The sequence below is a fragment of the Saccharomyces eubayanus genome, chromosome XV, assembly GCF_001298625.1.
Source record: "Saccharomyces eubayanus strain FM1318 chromosome XV, whole genome shotgun sequence".
Lineage (NCBI taxonomy): Eukaryota > Fungi > Ascomycota > Saccharomycetes > Saccharomycetales > Saccharomycetaceae > Saccharomyces > Saccharomyces eubayanus.
This window is the reverse complement of record NC_030974.1, coordinates 464982-490972: the sequence shown is the minus strand read 5'-3', so window position 1 is coordinate 490972 and position 25991 is coordinate 464982. Positions and strand designations below refer to the sequence as shown.

The window sequence follows — 25991 nt, the reverse complement described above, 5'->3', positions numbered from 1 at the left end:
GTAGTTTATTCTGCAGCAATCGTGTGCAGTATTTTTTTTTTTTTTCAGTTACTTGGTGTTCGCTAAACTTAAGTAAAATTACGTTTACGTACGCCTACAAATGCCTAAATACGCGATGTTTTTTTTTTAATCTGTACTTTTGTAAGCCAAATCGCATGAAATTTCTTTTGCCGGCATATTGCCATGTGCTCGATCCATAATACACATACCTCTCCTTCCCCGTCACCTTTTTGCTGATATGATGCGAGCCATTGTTCGAATTTCGGACATGAGCAGGCTTTCAATTACATATAACAAGAAAAACAAAAGAATCTGTGCCAGCCAACGATCAGTCAAGTTACGTTCTTCATCGTATTCTAAACCAATGGTAGGCAAAGAGCTTTGGTCACGGTTCTACTGGATCCTTACAATAGCATTTAAAAATAAAAATAAAAAAAAATAGAAAAAGAATAATCTTCAAGCTTATCTGTCCATGACATCATTTACCGTCAGACACAAGCACATATACGTCTTGTTACCCCGTGTTAGTTTGCTCTCCGGGATCTGCCTACCTTCACGTTTATATCGTCATTTTATGAAGTATACCACTCGGCTACCCAAAACCTTGTTGTCCCAGTTTTTTTTTGCTGGTTAAGCTCCGTAAACTTTTTGGTGGAGAAAAAGGAATTATACTCTTTTGACTCTATCATGGTTCTTTTTTGGCTCTCTTCAAAAGAAAGTTTTGGCATGAAAAGGCCGCAAGCCATAAACGGAATAACCTTGCCTATTCGGAACTAGTTGTCCTTTGGCCCGGGAGCTTTTTATTTTCCGAGTTTTTTTTTTTTATCTCAGTATCGGAAGACTTTTCCTTTCCTGAACGAGTTGCAGAAAATACCTCCACTGCGTGCGTGCCCAAGAGTTTTCTCCGACCAGAAAAAAAAAGAGACAAAAAGGATAATTAGGAGCTGCCGCAAAAATTATTCGGAGCTTTCTCCGAACTTTTCTTAAGGCAAGTTAGGGTGCAAAGTTTTTTAGGGCTTACTGGTGCGTGTCAAAACAGCAGAGCTTGTAGGTCTAGAAAATGATAAGTATGATTGCCTTGGCTTCGAATTGTCGAAGAGTTTTTCCGAAGCGGCGTGGCAGAAACTGCGTGCCACGGTTCGGATTATCTTTGTCTTTTTATTACGCAAGAGTAAGAGTGATGAAGAATTTTACAAAAAAATACGTCTGATTCTTTCTGCACGGTAATTGGTCACATGCACCACATCTATTCATAAACTAGTCAAGTCCCATAATACCATAGTTTTCAACAAAAAATTTTGAAGTTCAAAACTCTTGTTTTGTTTCTCGAATGAATAAAATACCTTGCTCCATCGAGCGTTGCTGATAGTCAAAAGTTTTTCCGAGCCCAGCACTTTTCTTTTTTTTTTTTGCGAAGTCCGAGTAACTTAGGCGCACAAAGATCCGATACGTAATGGTAACTCGGAAAAACTAGCCAAAAAGGCTGCAGGGTATTGCCGTGCCGATCTGTTGCCCACGGGTCAACATGAAGAATATTCGTAAGAAATTCACGGAAGAATACCGCTCAATATGACGTAGATAAAAGATTTGGACGTAAATATGGTTTCCTACAACGTTTGGTGGCTTTTATCCGGGAAGCCAGGAACTCCACCATTATCTGATAGAGATATTTCGTACCACCCGAAGCTGCGTCCACCCTCAAATTTTTGATACCAACCAAATTAGCGTATTTGAAATTATATAAAGGCAAGATTGTATCCCCCCATAATATATTTTCTCTGGGGTTCAACCATTTCTTTCCCCACCTTCATACACAATACAAAAAAATCATCATTAAAGTTGATAGACATCTAGTTATGAATTCAACTCCGGATCTAATATCTCCACAAAAATCCAATTCATCCAATTCATATGAGTTGGAATCTAGTCGTTCGAGAGCAATGAACACTCCAGAAGGTAAAAATGAAAGCTTTCACGACAACTTGAGTGAAAGCGAAGCACAACCTGCTGTCCCACCTCCAAACACTGGTAAGGGCGCCTATGTCACTGTTTCTATTTGTTGTGTTATGGTTGCTTTCGGTGGTTTCATTTTCGGTTGGGATACTGGTACCATTTCTGGTTTTGTTGCTCAAACTGATTTCTTAAGAAGATTCGGTATGAAGCATCACGACGGTTCTCACTACTTGTCTAAGGTTAGAACTGGTTTAATTGTCTCTATTTTCAACATCGGTTGTGCCGTTGGTGGTATTCTTTTGGCCAGACTGGGTGACATGTACGGTCGTAGAATCGGGCTTATTGTCGTTGTTGTTATTTATACTATTGGTATCATTATTCAAATTGCCTCCATTGACAAGTGGTACCAATATTTCATTGGTAGAATTATCTCTGGTTTAGGTGTTGGTGGTATTACCGTTTTGTCACCCATGTTAATTTCAGAGGTTGCCCCTAGTGAAATGAGAGGTACATTAGTTTCATGTTACCAAGTTATGATTACCTTAGGTATTTTCCTGGGTTACTGTACTAATTTCGGTACCAAGAATTACTCTAACTCTGTGCAATGGAGAGTCCCCTTGGGGTTGTGTTTCGCCTGGGCTTTGTTTATGATCGGTGGTATGATGTTTGTTCCAGAATCTCCACGTTACTTAGTTGAAGTTGGAAAAATCGACGAAGCCAGAGCTTCTCTTGCCAAGGTTAACAAATGTCCACCAGACCATCCATTTATCCAACATGAGCTGGAATCTATTGAAGCTAGCGTTGAAGAAATGAAATCTGCTGGTACTGCATCTTGGGGTGAATTGTTTACTGGTAAACCTGCCATGCTCCAACGTACTATGATGGGTATTATGATTCAATCTCTACAACAATTGACTGGTGACAACTACTTCTTCTACTACGGTACTATTGTTTTCAAGGCTGTCGGTTTACAGGATTCTTTCGAAACTTCTATTGTCTTTGGTGTTGTTAATTTCTTTTCCACCTGTTGTTCCCTATACACAGTCGACCGTTTTGGCCGTCGTAACTGTTTGATGTGGGGTGCTGTTGGTATGGTCTGCTGTTACGTTGTCTACGCTTCTGTCGGTGTCACTAAATTATGGCCAGAAGGTCAAAATGGTCCTTCATCTAAGGGTGCTGGTAACTGTATGATTTGTTTCGCCTGTTTCTATATTTTCTGTTTCGCCACCACTTGGGCTCCAATTGCTTACGTTGTTATTTCTGAATGTTTCCCATTGAGAGTCAAGTCCAAGTGTATGTCCATTGCCAGTGCGGCCAACTGGATCTGGGGTTTCTTGATTAGTTTCTTTACCCCATTTATCACTGGTGCCATTAACTTCTACTACGGTTACGTTTTCATGGGCTGTATGGTTTTCGCATACTTCTATGTCTTCTTCTTTGTTCCAGAAACAAAGGGTCTATCATTAGAAGAAGTCAATGACATGTATGCCGAAGGTGTTTTGCCATGGAAGTCTGCTTCCTGGGTGCCTGCCTCTAAGAGAGGTACCGATTATAATGCTAATGACCTAATGCACGACGACCAACCATTTTACAAGAGTATGTTTAGTAGGAAATAAACTAAATAATCTCAATATGCATGTTTTTAATGATTTATACAATATTTGATTTCTTAAGGAATTAATAAAGGTTATTCTTTATATTTGGTGTTTAAAAAAATATTCAAAATTACAAATTTTTTCCCGTACTATTTACTTTACTGTTATTATTTTTTTTTACTTCGATGGGAATGAAAAAAAATTCGTGCAACCTATCCTTTCTATATCCGCCTGCATACAAAACACGCTCGATTTGAAATATTTTCCCTTCTAACCCGAGTACCTACAATTTAGCAGGTAAGTGAACATCATCTGGGCTCATAAACTATCAATATTGCGGTGCTAAAGATGAGTATAAAGGTTATCTGCTTGATATTGAACACAAATCCAGGTGCGAGATGACATATGCTGTGAAATTCTCAAAAGTGCAACAACACATCTTACAAGGCTGAATCGCTTACTGTCCATAGTATGTCTGACAAAATGCAAAAAAATCGTGATACATTTAAACAATGATCTATACAATTCGCATAAACATGAATATTACCTAATTTATCCTTATGGAATGTGACACATTTTTTTAGGCCCCCAAACCCTTTTTGCAAAAAAATTTCGTAATATGCAATAACCGAAGCCCTAGGGCACCCGAATCCAAAAAACTAGGCCTATACGCTACGACTTTAGCTACTTAAAGGAAGCTMAAATATCCAGCGMAAGTACCCCACATATTTGTAACTGTTACGGGGGTGGAGATAACATTGGTAGAGGGGGCGGGGGTACATCGTCTACATCACCTTCGGTCTCAGCTTTCAAACACGAAAAACTGAGGAACGTTATTCTATTTACCTCTCATCTTGAAACCATACGGGCTGGACTACAGAGTTGCGGGAATTTTGATTTTTGGTAGCGCGCATGCATTTTTTTCTAGCGGCCTGTAAGAGCGTCCCAATGAATTCAATCTGATCCAAGCTGATGCAAAGCTGCAACCAAAAAGTCAGGGACGACCGCGTTACGAACGGTTGTACCTGACCTCAACTAAAGCGTTCTATCTTCTCCGGTATTTTTAGGTTCGAGTGACTTTCCGGTACCTCAAAACTTTCATTTTTGTCATAGTGAAGGAACTACTGGGGTTGTTGGGGAGGAAAGAAACAGAAGAGGAAGGGAGCCTGGGCCTGCGAACTGAACTCCAATTACTAAATCCAGATTTTTTTTTATCGAAAAAGGCTTGGCCTTCGTAAAGTTCCTGCAGCAATGTAGCGGAAACAAGAAGGAAAAACACCTGAGCCAGTGGGTTCCGGGATGTTTGCCCAATAGGAAAAACAATGCCCAAAAGGGGCCGTGTTCGGTATTTTTTTCCCTGTTTATCCGCCTACAGCAAAGAATATCCCGTACCAAAGTGGAAAAACAGTGTTTATATAATATTCCACATTTTTCCTGGCCTGCATATGTTTCTGTGAACCTGAGGATATTTCCCCGAGTAATTTTTTTTCTTGGTCCCCCTGTTCCCACCTCCCCCCAGTTTTTTTTCCATGGGGCCCCATATTCCCCGCCTGCAGAAAAACTTGGGGAAGGAGGAATAACTCTTCGGATAAAAACCGCTGAGAGTCCCTACGAAGATTTAGTGCTCTCATTATGGAATATTTCAAAAAATTTTCCAGCTGCCTCAGTTCTATAGCCTATTATTTGGCGTCAGACCATCGAGGCTAAGAAACAACGGAGGAATGTCGGATTTTAGTGTATAACTTTTAAGTTAATGGAGGTGGGGTGGTGATGAAAAAAAGTAAACTAAGAATAGTCGAGTAGTCTTTGATAGCGGTGAGAAGCTTCAGGAAAGGTGGAAAAATGACAACTTAAACAAGAAAAAAATTATATAAATACCCAGTGTTTTACACAATATTCATGATTCAATCCACTTCAATTATACTTTTATAATCATAAAAAACAACCATCAAGAAAAGATATATTCAAAGCCTCTCACTAAGGTTTGGTTTTTGAAAACACTTTGAACAAAAAAATTAACAAAAATGTCTGAAGAAGGTGCTTATCACGAGGATACAGCCGTCCAAAATCCTCCACCAGAAGCTTTGTCACCAGTTGAATCTGACTCGAACTCAGCTTTATCTACTCCATCTAACAAAGCTGAGGGAGATGACTTGAAAGACTTCGACGAGAACCATGAAGAATCAAACAATTACATTGAAATTCCAAAAAAGCCAGCTTCCGCTTACATTACTGTCTCCATCATGTGTATCATGATTGCTTTTGGTGGTTTCGTTTTCGGTTGGGATACTGGTACCATTTCTGGTTTTGTTGCTCAAACTGATTTCATCAGAAGATTCGGTATGAAGCATCACGACGGTACTCACTACTTGTCTAAGGTTAGAACTGGTTTAATTGTCGCTATTTTCAACATTGGTTGTGCCTTTGGTGGTATTATTTTGTCCAAGTTAGGTGACATGTATGGTCGTAAAATGGGTTTAATCGTTGTTGTCGTTATTTACATTATCGGTATTATCATTCAAATTGCATCCATTGACAAGTGGTACCAATATTTCATTGGTAGAATTATCTCTGGTTTAGGTGTTGGTGGTATTGCTGTCTTATCCCCAATGTTAATCTCAGAAGTTTCTCCAAAGCATATTAGAGGTACTCTGGTTTCGTGTTACCAACTTATGATCACCTTGGGTATTTTCTTGGGTTACTGTACCAATTACGGTACCAAGACTTACTCCAACTCTGTGCAATGGAGAGTCCCATTGGGTCTAGGTTTCGCCTGGGCTTTGTTTATGATCGGTGGTATGACGTTTGTTCCAGAATCTCCACGTTACTTAGTTGAAGTTGGTAAAATTGAAGAAGCTAAGCGTTCTATTGCTCTTTCAAACAAGGTTAGCGTTGATGATCCAGCTATCGCAGCTGAAATTGAAGTCGTCCAATCTGGTATTGAGGCTGAAAAATTAGCTGGTAACGCTTCCTGGGGTGAATTATTCAACACCAAGACTAAAGTTCTACAACGTTTGATCATGGGTGCTATGATTCAATCTCTACAACAATTGACTGGTGATAACTATTTCTTCTACTACGGTACTACCGTTTTCACTGCTGTCGGTTTACAAGATTCTTTCGAAACTTCTATTGTTTTAGGTATTGTCAATTTCGCTTCCACTTTGGTTGGTATCTTTTTAGTCGAAAGATATGGTCGTCGTAGATGTTTATTGTGGGGTGCCGCTTCTATGGTTTGTTGTATGGTTGTTTTCGCCTCTGTCGGTGTTACTAGATTATGGCCAAATGGTAAGAAAAACGGTTCTTCCAAGGGTGCTGGTAACTGTATGATTGTCTTTACCTGTTTCTACTTATTCTGTTTCGCCACCACCTGGGCTCCAATTCCTTTTGTTGTCAACTCTGAAACTTTCCCATTGAGAGTCAAGTCCAAGTGTATGTCTATTGCCCAAGCCTGTAACTGGTTGTGGGGTTTCTTGATTGGGTTCTTTACCCCATTTATCTCCGGTGCCATCGATTTCTACTACGGTTACGTTTTCATGGGTTGTTTAGTATTTTCCTACTTTTATGTCTTCTTCTTTGTTCCTGAAACTAAGGGTTTAACTTTGGAAGAAGTCAACACTTTGTGGGAAGAAGGTGTCTTACCATGGAAATCAACTGAATGGGTCCCACCAAACAAAAGAAATTCCGACTATAATGCTAATGACTTGGCTGAGGACGACCAACCTTTCTTCAAGAAGATGTTCGGAAAAAAGTAAGCCAACTTTTTAATGCAACTAATTGAATAATATAGACTTCCTTTTACAGGAAATAAAAAGAAAATTTTGATCTTAATTTTTAACGCTTTATGAAATATATACATATGAATTAATAGTTTTGTAAATAATATTTTATTAAACTATCTTTTTAAGTATTGTTTTTTTATGTTTTATATTTTGTTTCGGAAATGTTAGTGTTTAGATATTTGATATATTTTTAAGTTAACATTTCAAGTTGATCCCGAAATCTTCAGGAACGATAATTGAGAAAAATACTAATAATTACCGTAGAAACCGTATAACTCGCAACCATTAGTAATTATCAAACGGCCTATTTGAGGTTGGCCAAGATGTTTAGAATTCTTCACTTTAAGAATCACAGCCTGTCCTGCAGGGGTCATTTTTCTTCCCACCCTAGATACAACTCGATACCTTTGTTGATTACACATTTTAGGCACACCTTTTGTACCACCAGAAAAGATAGTGGACAGAATAAATACAGATCTGAAAGTTCAAGGCCAAAGTTAAGTAAAAAATCCGAACAAGCAAATTATCCTTTAGATACTTTACGCGAAGATATTTCAATAATACTGAATGATATATCCGGAATAGGCCGCTCGCTGATAGTCAATGCGCTCGAGCCAACGAATAATATGGAGGGAGGTGATCTAATATTGCCTCTTCCGAAAATAAAGGTAGCTAATCCCGTGGCCGTTGCTAAGCGATGGGCCACCGAGTTAAGCGCGTACGGCAGTTTAGGTAAAGTTTGTGCAAAGGGGCCCTTCCTTCAGTTCTTCTTCGATCAGAAGTATCTTCTCCAATCAGCAGTACCGAGTATACTGCTTCAAAAAGAAAGATATGGTCAGGAAAAATCTTGTCTGCAGAAAAAAGTTGTAGTCGAATTTTCATCGCCAAACATTGCCAAACCGTTTCATGCTGGTCATTTGAGATCGACAATAATAGGTGGGTTCCTTTCAAATTTATACGAGGCAATGGGATGGTCAGTAGTTCGTATGAACTACTTAGGTGATTGGGGTCGACAGTTTGGTTTATTAGCAGTAGGTTTTGAGAAATATGGTAACGAAAAGGCGTTAGAAAAGCAGCCCATTCAACATTTATTCGAGGTATATGTTCAAATCAACAAGGACCTTGCGGAAGAAGAGAAGGAAAACGACACATCTCAATGTGGCATCAGTAGCAGGGCCCGTACGTTCTTCAAAAAATTAGAAAATGGAGACCAGAATGCTACCAAGATCTGGAATAGATTCCGCTCACTATCCATCCACCACTATATCCAAACGTATTCACGTTTGAACATTAATTTTGACATATTTTCCGGGGAATCGCAAGTATCCAAAGAATCCATGGATGAGGCATTAAACATATTTTACCAAAACCATCTTGTTGAAGAAAAGGATGGTGCTCTGGTAATTGATTTAACGCAATGGTCGAAAAACCTAGGTAAAGCTGTGGTACAAAAATCAGACGGAACTACTCTGTATCTGACAAGAGACGTTGGGGCAGCCATGGAGCGCAAAAAAGATTTAAAATTTGACAAAATGGTATACGTGATTTCATCTCAACAAGACTTGTATATGTCCCAGCTCTTTATGATACTACAAAAAATGAACTTCGATTGGGCAAAAGATTTGAATCACGTCAACTTCGGTATGGTTCAAGGCATGTCGACAAGAAAGGGAAACGTGGTTTTCTTAGATACCATTCTAGACGAAGCAAGGGATAAAGCTTTCCAAATTATGAAAAACAACAAAATAAAAATAGCGCAAGTGGAAGATCCACATCAGGTTGCCGATTTAATTGGTATATCTGCCATAATCATTCAAGACATGAAGGCCAAACGTATCAATAATTACGAATTTAACTGGAACAGAATGCTATCTTTTGAAGGTGACACAGGCCCCTACTTGCAATACACACATTCCAGACTAAGATCTTTGGAAAGGAGCTCCAGTAATATTACAGCCGATATGCTGGTGCAAGCAGATTTTTCAAATCTCGACGAACCACAATTGATTAAGCTTGTCAGACTCCTGGCTCAGTATCCGGACGTCCTCAAACGAGCGTTTAAAACACAAGAGCCCGCTACAATTATAACGTATTTATTCAAGGTTTGTCACCAGGTCTCTTCATGTTATAAAAATGTATGGGTTGCAGGGAAGTCTGACGATGTTGCTATACCACGACTTGCCATATATTCAGCAAGCAGACAAGTACTGCACAATGCAATGTCACTCTTAGGGCTAGTACCAGTCGATAGAATGTAAATATATAGGTAGATTAGCAATAGCTAAGAGATCCTAGATTGGGCTTAGTTTGATATAAGCATGTAAATAGAGAAGAGGCCGATTTCCACGTACAAAATGATCATGAATAAATTCTCCGCAAAGTGGTATATTAGTAACTAAATACCATTATGCACGGAACCAACAATAGGACACATTGTGGGGGAGCTAATAGTGAAAACATAAGCGATAGAAGATGGACCCAAGTTTAGTTTTAGAGCAAACAATACAAGATGTGTCGAATCTCCCATCCGAGTTTCATTATCTTCTAGAGGAGATCGGCTCAAATGACTTGAAACTCAACGAAGAAAAAAAGAGATATGAGCAAAAGGAATTCCAGATACACAAGTTTATAAGGCAGCAAGGCTCCATACCGAAACACCCACAGGAGGACGAACTAGACGAAGAAATAAAAGGTTCACTTTTAAAATGTCAGTCTCTACAAAAAGAAAAATGCGTTCTAGCGAATACCGCGCTCTTTTTAATTGCTAGACATTTGAGTAAGTTAGAGAACAACATAGCTCTATTAGAGGAAGACGGTGTGCTAGCTCCTGTAGAAGAAGACGGGGACATGGAAAGTGCTGCTGAAGCCTCCAGAGAAAGTTCAGTAATGAGTAGTGGTAGCATGAAGAAGAAACGAGCTGCGTCTAGCTCAGGATCTATACCGCCCACTTTGAAAAAGAAAAAAACCAATCGTGCATCTAAGCTCCAGAATGAAATAGATGTTTCAACTACAGAAAAATCTGTCACCCCAATGAGTCCGAGCTTTGAAAATAAAATCGCAAGGACAAAAGAAATCAAAAATAATAGAAATGGCAAGGGTCAAAACGGCTCATTTGAGAATGAGGACGAAGACAAAACCTTATACTGCTTTTGCCAAAGGGTGTCATTCGGCGAAATGGTTGCTTGCGATGGTCCTAACTGTAAATATGAATGGTTTCATTATGATTGTGTTAGTTTAAAAGAACCTCCAAAGGGTACGTGGTACTGTCCTGACTGCAAAATTGAGATGGAAAAAAGCAAATTGAAAAGGAAACGCAATTAAGGAAAGACGCCTTTTAGGAATGAAACGTTGATAGTAATAATATTTCCACAAGGAAGAACCGTGTTACACTAAATGCGAGAGCAGGAGTTTATACCTCCAGTTAGGAAAGAGACGAACTATCGAGGCTACACAAAGTGTTGTAGGAACATACTTACAGGTAGGTGCTTGGTCCTCGGTCAAGATTAAATCACTACTACTATATATACATGGTATTTCTATGCTACTAGCATTACGTATGTATTATAATCTTTAAACCATTTTTGTCAGCAAAGTCCTACACGTGACCAATTTTTACTTTTTTTCTCTTTGACGTCGGAAATTTATGTAGTGAAAAATTTTTCGAGATGAGGAAAGGAAAAAAAAACTAATCCATTAGGCTTATAACGAGAAAAATCTTTTCTACAAAGTGGATAATTGCTTGATTTCACCAGGATATTACCCAAGAATAACACTTAATCAATAAAAATAATGAGTTTTAGAGGAGGTAACAGAGGTGGCCGTGGCGGTTTCCGTGGCGGCTTTCGTGGTGGACGTGCTGGTGGTGCTAGACCATTTCAACAAGGTCCACCAGACAGTGTTCTAGAAATGGGTGCTTTCGTACATCCATGTGAGGGTGATATTGTTTGTCGTTCCATCAACACCAAGGTTCCATATTTCAATGCCCCAATATATTTGGAAAACAAGACTCAAGTCGGTAAAATCGATGAAATATTGGGTCCATTAAATGAAGTTTTTTTCACTATCAAGTGTGGTGATGGTGTCCAGGCTACCAGCTTCAAAGAAGGTGACAAATTCTACATTGCTGCTGATAAACTATTACCTATTGAAAGATTTTTACCAAAGCCAAAGGTAGCAGGCCCACCAAAGCCAAAAAACAAGAAAAAGAGAGGTGGTGCCCCAGGTGGCCGTGGTGGTGCCCCAATGGGCCGTGGTGGCGCTAGAGGTGGTTTCAGAGGTGGTGATAGAGGTGGTTTCAGAGGTGGTTTCAGAGGTGGAGCTCGTGGCGGTAGTTCATTCAGAGGCGGATCTCGCGGTGGTAGCTCATTCAGAGGCGGTTCCCGTGGTGGTTCCCGTGGCGGTTTCAGAGGTGATCGTGGAGGCAGAAGATGATTTTCACATCAAGGTGAAAAGCAGTCTATCCTTTATTTTTCCGCAAATTTTTTTATCTCTTTAATTTACTCAATCTGCCCAAACACTTCTAACGTCAAAAATAAATTACCGTTTTGTTCTGTATACTATATATATTTGATTTATTTACCTGTAATAAATTGACCTAAAAAAAGCAAGAGAATTCAATATTATTAAACGTGAAGGAACTAACAAAGATGAATTTACCAATTGATTTTATGATACGCCTTACACTATATACACATGTAAAACTATAGATAGAACTTTTTCTTTTCTTTATCCATTTCAGGCTTGTGTTCCCATTCAGTTTCCTCTTTAATACCTCTTTGCAATCTCTTCAATTTAAGAGTAAACTGTGGGCCCAGTTCTTGCAAACCCACTCTTTCATTGTCTTTGAAGACGTAACGATGCCTTCTGAAGAAAATGTAGTCTCTTTGATTGTGTAGAGTAATCACCTGTCTACCTTCAATATCAGGGTCCTGAGGTAAAATAGACTGGAACAACCTGCCCACTGTTTGACCTAGTCTTGTTTGAAAGTTGTTCAAAATCAGCTCTGGAATATGACTAGTTGGTCTGCCGTGTCCAACAATTTTCTTCACTTCCACAAAGGACGATAATTTGAAGTAGAAAGTTGGACCCTCTGGTAAATGTATGAATGTCAAACCCGTTACCTTTTTCTTATCTTCATTGATTATAACAATGTCGGTGAAATTTCTCTTTATACAAATATCAGATATCTCCTTTAACTTATAGCCAAACTTTCTCTTCACAAAAGTGACATTTGGCAACACCTCAATCAGGATGTTAGCAAATTCATAAGCACTCTTTTTTGCGTTCACATTTGTGGTCAGGAAGATCTTTGGTGGTTCGTTGGAATTACCGTTAAAGTATTTCATCAAATCTTCTTCGTCCCCTTCCACTTCTTTGCTAATAGTCTCATCATAGACCCTCGTGTTTTCTATAGTCTTCGTTACGTTATCTTTCAATCTTTGCTCCCGTAGTTCTGGGTTCTCCCTCTCGTCCTTAGCCCTCTTTCTTCTCATTGTATGACGTTCTTTATTCTTCTCATGTTTTATATCAGCAAAAATCTCTTGCCTTTTGAGCTTATTCGTAATGTTTATCTCATTTCCAGCAGCCATTTTAACGTATAACGATGTCTTTGACTTACCTGGTCTCTTTGTAATGTGTTGAGATCATAATCCAATAGACAATATTTCTTTTTACTAGCTCATCTCATCGCTAAAATTTTTCTTATTATTTTTCCAAGTGAAAAATCACGCTTGACGAAAATATACTTAAATGCACTTGCCACAATGAATTACACAAACGGCGTTTTAAAACGTAAATGTATATATGGATATGTATGGCTTTAAATTATTTACTCTAGTTTAAAAAAACGAATGCATCGTTACAGCGGTGCAGTACACCGCTTTAGACTTATTGCATATCCAATGCAAGCCGCCCAGAGAGAGAGAGAGAGAGAGTCGGGAACTATTTATTTGTAGGCGTTACCTTTAGTTTTGAGACTGGAAGTAACGGAATTTGGTTCACCATTTTTCAATATCAAATCGATAACTTCTTCGATCTTCTTACCCTTACCGAATTCATTTTCCACTTGGGCCTTGGATGCAGCGCCCAATTCACCTTCGGCACCTCTACCATCTAGCGGGGTGAAGATTTCAAAGACTTCAACCACTTCCGAAAGCTTACCGATGGATGGATTTTCCAAATATTCGTTTACGAGTTCTTCAGATGCAGCAAATATAATTAAATCGGTGTTTTCACCTTTGTAGAAATACTTGATTACGGTAGACATGTTGTTTTGATTTTGAGTATGCGGTTTTTTCTTTACTTCTTGTTAGCTAGTGTAGCGTGTAAAACTATTAGTAGTTGATGATTCTTATGGTTTGAGAATGGGAAGAACTATTATTCCAAACTATCGAGTAAGATTCTCATCAGTTATATAGGTTTTGATCTCCCCGTTTCTGGCAACCCCTTCTGCCACCAAATAAAGGGGTAGCGTTATTACATACGGCAAGACAGGATAGGACAGGACAAGGCAAAAGGGTCGAGACAAGAAAAGAAGCTAGGAGAAGAACAAAGACGATCGCCAGTCGTAAGGGGTTGTGATGTCAGAAAAGGGACAACCTGGTAGGTAACATAACGCTGTCGAAAGGTGACATTCGCTAAACCGGACTTTCAAAACTGAGCTCTCTCCTCTCACCCACTAACCGTTGAAACGCGCAGCCGAACCAGCCGAAAGCCACATCTACGTAAGAGGGAGCGAAAATGAGTCAAATTGGGTACGCATGCCAAAGAGCTAAATACGTAGTCTTGAAAGGCACCTGCAACGGCGTCACTGGCAATAAAGTAGTGATAATGGAAATATATTAAAATACATCAATAAACAATTTTCGAGAATACAGAAGAAAAAAAAACAGGAAATAATTAAATATAGTAAAGAAGGAATAGGCAGAGAACACACAAATACGTAGCACCGCAAAGAAGAAAGAAAACGAAGAAAACAAAAAGAAAATCATAAACACGTTCAAACGTTTAAAAGCATACACTCTTGAATTGAATTAAAATAACAATGACCTTGAAAGAAATGAAAGAAAAAAAAACAAACAAAAAAAAACAGAAAGGAAAACGTAACAACTAGAAGGACACGAAAGACATGGAAGCTACTTACGATGAAACAGCTTTAGTAAAAGAAATCGAATCTTGAAAAATGTGGGAAATAAAAATAAGCACAAATGTAACATTATTGTCGTCGGTCTAAGATCAAACACAATTTAACACTGAAAGAAAAAAAAATAATGTGGGAAAACCAGAAAAAAAAAAGACGGAAGAACAAACACTTTTTATATACATGTATGGGCTCAAGCAAACATAAATCCATTACTACCTTGTTCCAAACGATTCAACATTGAAGTTGTGCTATTCGCAAATGCTTCGTTTCCTTGCATTATAACCTGTTGTTGGCCTTGGGCATCAATAGCGCTGATGGAGTCGTTGTTAGTCATTAGGCTAGCGGTAGATGCGTTCGTGGCACCATTGTTATTGTAGAAACCAAAATCATTTAAGCCTAAGCTATTACTCGAATCATGAAGTAACGAGTTATCATTGGCGTATGAGTTAGCATAGTTTAAAGTTTGAGAACCTGGAAGCATTGAAGCCGTAATGTTACTATTTAGCGGAGCTGGATTTTCATACGAAGTGGAGGGAATGTATCCGTACGTAGGTTGCTGTAAAGCTGGTTGCTGTTGTTGAACTTGCAAAGAGTTACTCAACATAGCTTGCTGGAGCAATGCCGTCTGCTTGGCAGATCTGCCCCAAGATAGCCTAACTCTTGAATTCGCAATTGGAAAACCTTGCATTCCGGCAATGGCTGTCTCGGCGGATAGTCGGTCAACGTATTGAACAAACCCACAGCCTTTGCCTACTGGGATCTTGACGTAGACAATCGTGCCAAAAGGTTGGAAATAAGCACGGAGCTCATCCTCGGTCACCAAAGATGACAGACCCCCAATAAAGACAGTGGTATTGTTTGGATCAGTGAAATGGTTCAGAGACGGCTGTTGTTGGACGGGGTAAATGAATTGAGACATATGGTTTCTCTTCGAGCTCATGTTATTAGAAACATTACCCAATGATGACTGATTCTTGGAGGGAAACCTCGGATCATAATTTTCATTGTTCAGTGACGAAGAACTACGATTGTATTCGTTACTACCGTTAGTACGTACATTTTGCTGCTGTTGACCAGATGTAGGACCAACTTTGATGGCTCTACCGTTCAAGAATACGCCTTGCATTTCTGAAAGAGCTAGTTGTTGTTCTTCAGCGCTGCTGAATTTTACAAAGCCGTACCCCTTGGACATTCCTGTGACCTGGTCATGCACGATTTTCGCGTGAGACGCAGAAGCATATCTGGTAATGAAGAGCTCGAATAACTGTGATTCGGTAACATTTGGCGCTAAGTCTCCAACAAATATGGAATAGTTATTGCCACTCTTGCTGTTACTAATCGAGTTGCTGCTGCTGCTGTTGCCGTTTGAATACGACGACGTAGCCCAGTTTAATTTCAATTTTTTATTTGGAAAACTAGGTATAATCATCCCGTTCTTCAAAAGAGCATTTGCCGCATGTGTGGAAGAAGGAAAATCGATAAAGCAATACCCCTGATTGTTTTTTGGACCCATTGATGGTCTGGAACTACCATTAGAAGGGTTATTCCACATCATTCGAACGTTAATATTTGCTTCGCCCAAGGACCCCCAAATTTGACTTATGGTATTCTTATCCCAAGTAGGATCCAAGTCCCCCATATACAATTGGTTCCCGGTAGTGCCCGAATTTATATCGGATGCACCTTGGACATTTAATACGTTCGTACTATTATTATTTGTACTATTGTTGTTCGAAGAGGCAACATCATTATATTGAAATGAGTCGTTCCTAGTCGGATCTCCCCTATTGGGATAGTAATTGAATTGTTTATAAGACATTTGTACCTGCAAATGTGTTGCTATGTTGTGAGGGGATATAGGAACGAACCTAATCGACTAAGCTGATAAAATGAACGGAAAGTAACCCAAAAGGAAGGAATATAGTCCGGTTTTTGACTGCCCGAATAAAGTCACGTCAACTCAAATACTCTTCACTTAAAAAGGCTCTGATATAGGGATACACGCACACGCAACTTCACCACCAATATGAATCCGAACAGTTCTTGCAAAACTCTTCCCTTTGTGCCAATAGGATTTGAAAAATAAACAAACTAGATCTACTGCAAAAAAACGGAAATCTACGATTTCGCTCTACTTCTCGCTAGGGTAACCGCAATGTAAGATAGAATAATTTATCATCTATGTACTACACACTCTATAAGTATATTTAGTCGAAGACTTTCGCAAGCAGCTTCTTGAGGTTGTTTGCGGTTTTACCGCACTCTCCCCCCTCCTTGATAATAATTTCGATTTGCTTGAGTACGACAGGCAGGAATTGTTCGCTGAAAGCCGCCCTACGAGTCTCGATGTCCTGTGTAGCCAATGACAACAGCGTCGCATTGGTTCCATTAGCAGCTGGATCCTTGACTTTCAATTCTCTGGTAAACAGTTTTAGATGCTCGAATGGCTGCGGACAGTCTGGAATTAAGTATGGGTTTCGCAAATCACTGCTGTCTTCGAAAGAAACTGCTGTATCACTGTCGACGCCTCTAGCACGCTCATCTTGACAGCCGTATTCAACGAGCATATACAAGGCGTTGAGATGAATGTTGATGTACTTGGCATTGCGCTTCTTAGTTTGTACCACACTTGCGCCTTCATTCTTACCTACTTGGCCCCAACCAAGAACTCCAAAGACACCATTCAGAAGTTTGACCCAGGATTTTCTTACCACTTCATCGCTACAGTATTTTAGTAAGTGAGACAAAAATTTGGTGGAATCTGCTTGGATTTGTGAAAAAATGTGGGTCATTGCCATGTTAATGTACAAGACAAAAATGTTACAGTGCAATTTCAAAATTTCAGCATCATGGCTACCTATCTCATCTATAAGATCGATAAGTCCTTGGCGAACTTGCTGTGACTCGTCGCAAATTAAGGGTATACTTTGAGTAAGCAACGGTGTCATGAGCCGTGAATTTATTATCGACGGTATAGATTTCTGGAATGTTATTAATGTTTCCTTTCTCACGTTGGTGTTGTGGTGTTTTAATAAAGTTAACCGTTTCGTCAGATCGTGAGGATCCTGATCTAGATGCTGGTTTCTAATAGAAATGGTTTTGGAAACAAAAGACGTATTAGTGGCATTACTTGCTCTTTCCTTTGGCTTACCAACTTTTAACTTTTTTCTCAAAAAATCCTGTTTCTTCTGCTTCTGCTTTCTTGATTTTGTCATTTATTATCTTTAATGTTATCTTTACACTTTACGGCCTTCTTTGGTCGTAGTATTCTTTCATAAATAACTCGATGACTTTACTATATAGCTGGATTTTCCTATTTTTACTTAGTGGAAAAATTTTCCGATGGCCCTGCCCTTTTTGAAAAATAAAAAGCGGTGATCAAACTAAAAAAAACGACAGTTAGACAGGTTATGATTATTTAGGCGGGAATGCTAGAAGTCATACTTTGAGTTTATGGCTTTGGCGGTATTTGTGTTACATACCATAACATTAAAAAACTCACATACATATAAATACTATATTATTTTTAATTATTTTTTTATTATTTTTTGACGTTATTACATTTTATTACATTTTTGTTACATTTTGTTTTGCTAGTTAGTGTTTGTTTGTTTTATTTGAAAAACAGATTGTCCTTGTTGTTTTTTCCTGAGTTATAATTGATACATCATACTCAACCTTGGCCCGATCTTAGATTCACTTTCTATGTCATAAGTTTGAAAGAATTCTTTTCATGTTGCGTCAGGTAGATTTTTTAGAACACTCACCCATTTCTGCATCAGACGAATCATCTCTACCCTCCTCTGGCTGAATTACCAAAGTATTCGAATCCGGGGTTGGCATCGAAAATTCTTTATGCTTTTCCGGATGAGTGAGGTCTTCATCACTTGGTTTAGTCTTGGTTTCCAGGTTTATTTTGTATTGCTTCTGGTAGGCACTTGTCTTAATATGGAGAGGCTTTGAAATTTTCGCGGATTTGCTTATGGATTGTTTGCTGTTCGTTGAAGCATTCCCTTGCGAAATCTTCATCCCGGTAGTTCTTCGCCGGGGGTATTGGTTAACATTTTGAGGATAAAACGTATTCGGAGGATAGTTTTTAGTAGTAGTAGATGGCGCTCTTGAATTGTATGGCGAGACTGCAGCATTCCATTGCATTGAGTTTGAATTCTGCATGAATGGGAACATTGCTGACCCGGGTGTTGATCTATAATTTGGTGTGTATGGCCGGGGTACATAAGTTGGGGCCGGTTGCATAGCTTGAGGAGGTAAAACATTCCATGAATTTGCATTTTGTGAATACAACATATTGTTATCACACCCTTCAGAAGGAAAGAAAAGATCGTCTGCCCCATAAAAGGCTTGGTCAAGTAGCGGATCTCCTACCATAGGATTGTATGGCATTTTCGGATAGTATCCTGGGACCATGCCATTCGGATAAGATTGCTGAAAGTTATTTGAATACATTTGATGTTGCTTATTTTGCTGGGTGGAGCCATGCGCTTTAGGATTTGTACTGTTTTCATTTAGTCGAGGTTCTTCGAAATCTATTATGGGTTCGTCATATTTCATATAAGTCGTGGGATCGCTAGGAGATACCATTTTCTCTTTATTGTTATTGGATGAATAAAAATCTCGATTAGTCATAAAATGCTGTCTTGATGAAGATGCTGGCACTGGGAAAGTGGGCGCCACAGATAATTGATATGGGTATCTATTAAGAAGGGAATTCACGGGCATAGACTCTCTTTCACCCATGTTGTCATATGGCATAGGCATGGAAGGTGCAGCGGGCGTAAAAGCTTGTGGAGGAAATGGGTCAAACGCATTTTCCTCCGTAGGGTACTCAACCGATACAGGGAAATAGTCGAGAGGGAAATCTTCCTCGTCCCCGCCCTTAACAGCATTCTTGGATAAAACGTGAGATGGTTCTTCTGCAAGACCATTTAGTTCCAGGCTATTGGGTTCTATGATCAACTTTTGAGGTGTGAAGTCATTAATTTGAGGGGAAGCTGCTACTGTGTTATCCATGAGATCAACATCTAAAAGTGGCTGGTTTGTCACAGTCACTAAACCGCTATCCTTAAAATCTTCATTTTCTAACTTTGTGGGCGAATCGTCAGATTTTACTGCACTCGACGGCCTTCTAGAATCTAAATGCTGAAGCAGTTGATCGTAAAGAGGCTTTTCAGAGGAAGAATCATATGAGAATGATAAAGCGGGTTCATTGACGGGCTTGGTGGTAGAAGGTTGATTTAGACTTTCCCTTTTCAAATCTCTTTCCAGTGCATCTGCAAATAACTTATCATGTGCCACACTAAACCAAAAAAATACTTTTTGCTTTTTTTGGGTTTTCAAGCACATGTTTCTGAACAGAAATGATAAAAACTCAGATTTTGGTTGTTCTAGAGTAGCATCTATACCACACTTTAGGTTTCTTAAATCTGAAAATATACCCTCTTCAAATTTTTTCTTCTGAACCACATCTCTCCCGAATTTTTGCATTCTATAGAGGCAGCATTTGACAATATCTGTGCCTGTAATATAATATAAATTATTCCAGAATACACAAGAAACAAAACCTTGCCCACTGTTCAGGTAATATCGCCTTATAATTTGGTTTTCTTGCCAATTTACCGGCGCTGTAGCTAAGAAGAATTTTAAATCATCGATCAATCTTAGTGATTCTTCAACTTCGTCTGGGGTAGCTTTGCTTACTTCGTTATTTTCAGTATCGGTTCGAGCCTTTAAGATTTCCTCGGTTCTACTATTGGTTAGTTGGACTTTCATCCTTAGTGAACAAGACAAATTCGATAAAAGAGAAAACGCTTTTGACGTAAAATTTTATTCTCTTCGGTGGAGGTGTTTGAAAAACAAACAGTGCGTACTTTACTTCTCTCTTAGCACACTTATAAAACAAGCTTTTAATGCTTAGTTAGTGCTTTCTTTCCTTTTCGATGAATGGTATTAACGCAAAAAAAAAAATCAACCAAAAGGAGGGAGTTCGACTAATGAAGGGAACGTGGTGGTAGTATGTGCGGAAAGAGAAGCGTACGAGTATTTCGGTTTGTGGTTGTTGAGACCTGACCACGAAGAGTTGTTCAGTCTTTTCCAGCCTTGTTTTCGACTTGTTTCTGATATACCCGAAATGTTGCAAATACGTTTTCTTTTAAAACAGGTTTTATCTGTTTCAGTTTTTCCAGAGAAAAACCAGGTCAACGCTGCTCGTTTCATCTTGAAACGAGCCCGCCAGAAAGAAAGCTAGCGTTTCAAAATGTTGCAGCACCGAACGTCGAGATTCGATATGTTTCTATACACAAGAACATGACTGATTATATATCGTATACATACAGGGTCTTTACATTCAATTACTGGATAAAATTATTTAGGACTTTGTGCGCAAAGTTGACCAGGTCTTTACACTCATCTTCGACAAAAACCTTCAACTCTATAGGCTCTTTGACGTTCATGATACAAAGAATGTAGCTTGCGATCTTTAGATGCAGAGAAGCGGGTTGAGTATTATTACCACTCAAACTGCTTTGGAAATCCAAGAGGACTTGCTTACTGTTCTCAAAGAGTACATCTATTGCCTGCTCTTGGCTAATGCTGTTATGACGCTTGTGATAAATGGCGTGCATACTGTCGGCAATTTCTCGATGACGCAGCTGGAACTTGTTTCTCTTCAGCAAAGACATTTTCAAGCTGTTGGCAGATAACTTGCCCAGCAAAGAGTTTTCTACGTCCACTAAGGTGGATGTCGACTCATTTGGCTTCTGGGAGGAATACAGTTCCATGAATTGTGAATTGGAGATACGGAAAAGTACCTGTGTCATCCAACAATCATAGAGCACCGTGTCCAGAAGCATATCGTACATAAGCTGCTCAGCATCTTCGAGCACCCGGGAACGCATGGTGTTGCTGATGGCGTCCGTAGACCTCACGATTCTCTTCTTGTGGCCCTCAACGAGAATGGGCAGAGTCTCATCAGGGTTGGACAGACGTGATAGTACCATCAGTTCATGGTTGCAGGATTGAGATGAGCCCTTTTCTTGCGATTCCGTAGGCAGGCAAAGACCGTTCTTCTGGCACAGTGCAAGCTGAACGAATAGACACCACGGGTCTGTGGCCAGCATGGCCCCCGTAGTGGCCTCGGAAAAGACGTTGTAGACACCCAGCTTGTATGTGTCCTCCGCAGTCAACTTCAAGTCGCCATCACCGCGTCCTGTGAATGGATAGGACCTGCGTTGTACTTCCAACGCAACTGCCTCGTCCTTGTCGGCTTGCGCACCATACGTTTGCAAGGGGAACGTGTCAAACATTCGTTTCACCGGCTTGGGAACACTGAACAGACTTACCATTGCGTACAACACCCTCACTTTGAGCTCATTTACTACCATTCATGCAGAACTGCAACTCACACACAGTTTATTTCAGCATCCACGCCCAAAAGCGGCTTTGTTACCCTCGCCGCTACAGCCCGGCGTTCGCAACCCCTTCCGAGGTGTATTTTATTTATCTACTTAGCCATCCAACTCTATGTAAACGGGCCGACCACAACACGTGAAAGGGCTATCTAATTACCACAGCATCCCACATCCCGCCCACACTCGCCACTGCTACTAGCGCCCTCTCATAAGCAGTCCACGCTCCCAGCATCAGCGTTACATTTTTCTCTCTTTCCCCTGACTCATTTAAGTTTTGTTTGTTGATCTCAAACAAAACCCTTTTTTTGGTTTACACAATCTCAAGTGCTCTCTTTTATAAAGGAACAGCAAACAGTGTTTAGTAGTATCTGCAGAATACTCGCGCACTCTCGATCGGTGAAAGAACAACTCAAGTAACCTCATTCCCCTATTTTATTCGACCTTAGCATCTCTTTTGGCTATCTTTGCATGCTTATCTAATTTGCACGTGACCCGGATCCCACTATTTCTTCCCAAAAAAAGAACTACAAAGAAGGAAATAGAAAAGTAAGAATTATATTCAGACCTATTGTTCTAAAAGGGACACCAAAAAATACAGGAGTAGTAGACACGAATTCGACTCTTCCTCTTCATTATAGAAGGCTAGTACCGCAAAACCTAGACGAATATATCCTGGCCAAAAAAGGGTTTAAAGAATACTTCCTTATTCTATAATTTTTTTCACAAAGGAAATAGAACTAAAAAACAAACAACTCTCATACCCGCCACCATTAAGACTTATAAGCCCTTATAGATTGCATATCACCTCATTTTATCTTCTTTAATCTTACCGTTTTTTTCTTCACTTTCTTCCATTCGATCTAAAATATAAAAAGAAAAAAAAATTTTAAAAATAAAAAATTTAGAATTACAAACTCAAAAGAATCACATAAAGTTAGCACGATCTTTGTCCTTTTCCTCTTCTCTTACACTATTTCTTTTGAAACTCAATGACTTTGGACTACGAGATTTATAAAGAAGGAGGCATCTTAAACAACCGATACCAAAAGATAGAAGATATTAGTGAAGGTTCATATGGTTACGTCTCGTTGGCTAAAGACGTCAGGGAGAAAAGATTGGTTGCAGTCAAATATATTTTCAAATTAGAAGATGACGGCCACTATGAAGGAGACGACGACGACGACGATTATGCCAATGATTGTGACGATGACGGCGATGATGAGAATACCAAAGTTGATGCAGACGGCCATGAAGATGGAGATGTTAATGCTGCTACAAACAACGGGTCAAGTAGAGAGAAGAAACACAATCTTTACAAACATAAAAAGTCTTTGATTTCTTCGAAAGTCAAATCAAGACTGTCCAACAACATCTGTCTCGAAGCCATGTATGAAGTAGATATCCAAACAAAAATTGGTAGACATAACAATATTGCAGCTTTACTGGATTTTTTCGATTCATATATCATCATGGAGTATTGTTCGGGCGGTGATTTGTATGAAGCAATCAAAGCCGATGCTGTCCCAAAGAAGACCAAATCTATCACTCATATAATCACCCAAATCATGGATGCCATCGAATACGTTCACAATAATGGTATTTACCATCGTGATATAAAGCCGGAAAATATTTTGATTTCTGGAATAGATTGGACAATCAAACTTACAGATTGGGGGTTGGCCACTACAGACAAGACTTCCATGGATAGAAATGTTGGCAGTGAAAGATACATGTCGCCGGAATTGTTTGATAGCAACTTGGATATCGACGAAAGAAAGGAACCTTACGATTGCGCAAAAGTTGACTTGTGGGCTATGGGTATCGTTTTCCTTAATATTGTTTTCCACAAGAACCCATTTAGCATCGCTAATCAATCAGACAAATCCTTTTGTTATTTCGCTGCCAACAGAGAGGCTCTATTCGATGTTTTCTCTACAATGGCTTATGATTTCTTCCAAGTACTAAGATATAGTTTAACCATTGATCCTACCAACAGAGATTTAAGCATGATGAGAACTGAATTACAAAATTTATCCGAATACACCTTGGATGATGAGTACTACAACAACGTGGACGAAACCTATGAAGAAGCTATGAACGACGGTTTACCTCCTCAACCTGTTCCTCCTTCTTCTGCTCCAGTCTCTTTACCTACCCCTATATCATCTAATAATAAACAACCTGTACCAGAATTCAAAAAAGATTTCAATTTTAATAACACAAATGAAAGAAAGCGTCCAGATGCTCCTCAGAATCAAAATATTGTGAACAATCCCTTCAAGAAACCTTCCACTCAGCAACAGAAGATTTCCAGCCAAAGTTATAATCACACTTCACCGTCTCCTTACGAAAGGGCGAAATCTGTTCCTAAATTCAAATTCAAGAAACGCAATAAGTACGGAAAGACTGATAATCAATATCCTAAACCGGTCAGTATTGAAGATAGGAAGAAGAGTAAAATTCTTAAGGAATCAAGGAAACCTTTGGGTATACCAACACCTAATACTCATATGAATAACTTTTTCCATGATTATAAGGCAAAGGATGAATTTAACACTAGAGATTTTTTCACTCCTCCGAGTGTCCAACACAGGTATATGGAAGGGTTTTCCAACAACAATAATAGACAATACAGACAGAACCGTAATTATAACGGCAACAATCATGGAAATAATTATAACTTCAACAACGGTAATGGCTATATAAAGGGCTGGAACAAGAACTTCAATAAATATAGAAGACCTAGCTCTTCCAGTTGCACCGGAAAATCACCACTTTCAAGATATAGCATGAGCTATAACCACAACAATGGTTCCACCAACGGCTATACAAGGCGTGGCTCCACTAGTACGGTTCAACATTCGCCAGGCGCTTATATTCCACCAAATGCTAGAAACCATCACGTCAGCCCTAGCAATCATCTTTTAAGGGTTCCACAATCTACTGCTCCGGATATCTCCACTGTTTTAGATAGCAAGCCTTCATATCACGATCATTATACTCAGGATAACATAGACTCCGAGGGAGAACAAGATTCGGACGACGTTCTATTCACTCTTGAAGAAAGTGATCACGATTTTGTCAATGGAATGGACAATTTATCCATACATGATCACTTGCCACCAATAACAACAAGTGCCCAAAGCGGTATTTTTGCTCATGCTAATAACAGCCACGATAACAGCGATACTAGCAATACTAATAATAATGATCACCATCACAATAGACAATATATTCCACCTCCCTTAGCAACATCATTGCATATCAACAACAATAATGAAACTAACGAACTACCTGATTTATTAAAATCACCAGCATCTTCCGAAGCACATCTAAATTTATCTTCCGGACCAATTGATCCGATATTGACAGATAGTAGTAATATTGGCAACAGATATTCACGCTCATCTGATTCTAAAGAACAACAAGAGCAAGATCAAGATCAAGATCGTAGGCTCAGTATGGAACAAAAGTTCAAAAATGGAGTTTATGTCCCACCCCATCATAGAAAGAGTTTCAACCTAGGAACGCAAGAACCACCTCTGAACATGAAATCAAGTAATGAGGCTACATTATCGGTCTCGCACAATTCTGTCAATTTTGGTGGATCTTACAATTCAAGACGTTCTAGTATCAATGACCCTAACCCATTGCATATGAACAAGACACCTGACAATATGCCTGCATCTCCAGGAGCCAAGAATTCATTTGCTGGGTTCCCTAAACCATTATTACCGCGTAATCATTCTAGCACCACAATTGCATTACAAAACGAAGATGTATTCGCGGATTCCAACAATGATGCCATAATCTTCGAAGACGAAGAATACGACGGGGAAAGTGATAAAATGGTTCATGGCAAGATGGGAGACGGTGGTGATGAATCATCATCAACTTCTCCAGATGAAAGGCAAATTTTTGGACCATACGAAATTTATGCGCAAACTTTCACCGGCTCCACTCATGACAAAAAACTGAGGGCTGGTAGAAAGTCTAATATTCAAGATGAAATGGTCGGGTCGTTGGAGCAGTATAAGAACAACTGGCTAATTCTACAACAACAGGATTAAACCTGATTCGTGGCTCTTTTTTTTGT

General features: G+C 39.3%; 12 protein-coding genes across 12 annotated transcripts; 6 read left to right on the top strand and 6 right to left on the bottom strand.

Moving 5' to 3' along the window:
• Positions 1 to 1856: 1856 nt before the first annotated feature.
• HXT1 (hexose transporter HXT1) lies at positions 1857 to 3569 on the top strand (the record flags this gene model as incomplete). Its single annotated transcript, XM_018365622.1, has 1 exon — positions 1857 to 3569. The coding sequence occupies one exon, from the start codon at positions 1857 to 1859 to the stop codon at positions 3567 to 3569; it is 1713 nt and encodes a 570-aa protein (XP_018221877.1).
• Positions 3570 to 5572: 2003 nt separating this feature from the next.
• Positions 5573 to 7303, top strand: HXT4 (hexose transporter HXT4; the record flags this gene model as incomplete). Its single annotated transcript, XM_018365621.1, has 1 exon — positions 5573 to 7303. The coding sequence occupies one exon, from the start codon at positions 5573 to 5575 to the stop codon at positions 7301 to 7303; it is 1731 nt and encodes a 576-aa protein (XP_018221876.1).
• A 350-nt stretch (positions 7304 to 7653) lies between these two features.
• Positions 7654 to 9588, top strand: MSR1 (arginine--tRNA ligase MSR1; the record flags this gene model as incomplete). Its single annotated transcript, XM_018365620.1, has 1 exon — positions 7654 to 9588. The coding sequence occupies one exon, from the start codon at positions 7654 to 7656 to the stop codon at positions 9586 to 9588; it is 1935 nt and encodes a 644-aa protein (XP_018221875.1).
• Positions 9589 to 9802: 214 nt separating this feature from the next.
• Positions 9803 to 10651, top strand: YNG2 (histone acetyltransferase YNG2; the record flags this gene model as incomplete). Its single annotated transcript, XM_018365619.1, has 1 exon — positions 9803 to 10651. The coding sequence occupies one exon, from the start codon at positions 9803 to 9805 to the stop codon at positions 10649 to 10651; it is 849 nt and encodes a 282-aa protein (XP_018221874.1).
• A 468-nt stretch (positions 10652 to 11119) lies between these two features.
• On the top strand, positions 11120 to 11761 carry GAR1 (H/ACA snoRNP pseudouridylase subunit GAR1; the record flags this gene model as incomplete). Its single annotated transcript, XM_018365618.1, has 1 exon — positions 11120 to 11761. The coding sequence occupies one exon, from the start codon at positions 11120 to 11122 to the stop codon at positions 11759 to 11761; it is 642 nt and encodes a 213-aa protein (XP_018221873.1).
• Positions 11762 to 12030: 269 nt separating this feature from the next.
• Positions 12031 to 12918, bottom strand: RPF1 (rRNA-binding ribosome biosynthesis protein RPF1; the record flags this gene model as incomplete). The annotated part of the gene is made up of 1 exon (XM_018365617.1): positions 12031 to 12918. The coding sequence occupies one exon, from the start codon at positions 12916 to 12918 to the stop codon at positions 12031 to 12033; it is 888 nt and encodes a 295-aa protein (XP_018221872.1).
• A 356-nt stretch (positions 12919 to 13274) lies between these two features.
• On the bottom strand, positions 13275 to 13595 carry RTC3 (Rtc3p; the record flags this gene model as incomplete). Its single annotated transcript, XM_018365616.1, has 1 exon — positions 13275 to 13595. One exon carries the CDS (start codon positions 13593 to 13595, stop codon positions 13275 to 13277), a length of 321 nt encoding a protein of 106 aa, XP_018221871.1.
• A 1066-nt stretch (positions 13596 to 14661) lies between these two features.
• NAM8 (Nam8p) lies at positions 14662 to 16290 on the bottom strand (the record flags this gene model as incomplete). The annotated part of the gene is made up of 1 exon (XM_018365615.1): positions 14662 to 16290. The coding sequence occupies one exon, from the start codon at positions 16288 to 16290 to the stop codon at positions 14662 to 14664; it is 1629 nt and encodes a 542-aa protein (XP_018221870.1).
• A 388-nt stretch (positions 16291 to 16678) lies between these two features.
• IPI1 (Ipi1p) lies at positions 16679 to 17686 on the bottom strand (the record flags this gene model as incomplete). Its single annotated transcript, XM_018365614.1, has 1 exon — positions 16679 to 17686. One exon carries the CDS (start codon positions 17684 to 17686, stop codon positions 16679 to 16681), a length of 1008 nt encoding a protein of 335 aa, XP_018221869.1.
• A 526-nt stretch (positions 17687 to 18212) lies between these two features.
• STE12 (homeodomain family transcription factor STE12) lies at positions 18213 to 20258 on the bottom strand (the record flags this gene model as incomplete). Its single annotated transcript, XM_018365613.1, has 1 exon — positions 18213 to 20258. One exon carries the CDS (start codon positions 20256 to 20258, stop codon positions 18213 to 18215), a length of 2046 nt encoding a protein of 681 aa, XP_018221868.1.
• Positions 20259 to 20836: 578 nt separating this feature from the next.
• On the bottom strand, positions 20837 to 21868 carry SAM35 (SAM complex subunit SAM35; the record flags this gene model as incomplete). Its single annotated transcript, XM_018365612.1, has 1 exon — positions 20837 to 21868. The coding sequence occupies one exon, from the start codon at positions 21866 to 21868 to the stop codon at positions 20837 to 20839; it is 1032 nt and encodes a 343-aa protein (XP_018221867.1).
• Positions 21869 to 22884: 1016 nt separating this feature from the next.
• KSP1 (putative serine/threonine protein kinase KSP1) lies at positions 22885 to 25965 on the top strand (the record flags this gene model as incomplete). The annotated part of the gene is made up of 1 exon (XM_018365611.1): positions 22885 to 25965. One exon carries the CDS (start codon positions 22885 to 22887, stop codon positions 25963 to 25965), a length of 3081 nt encoding a protein of 1026 aa, XP_018221866.1.
• Positions 25966 to 25991: the final 26 nt, after the last annotated feature.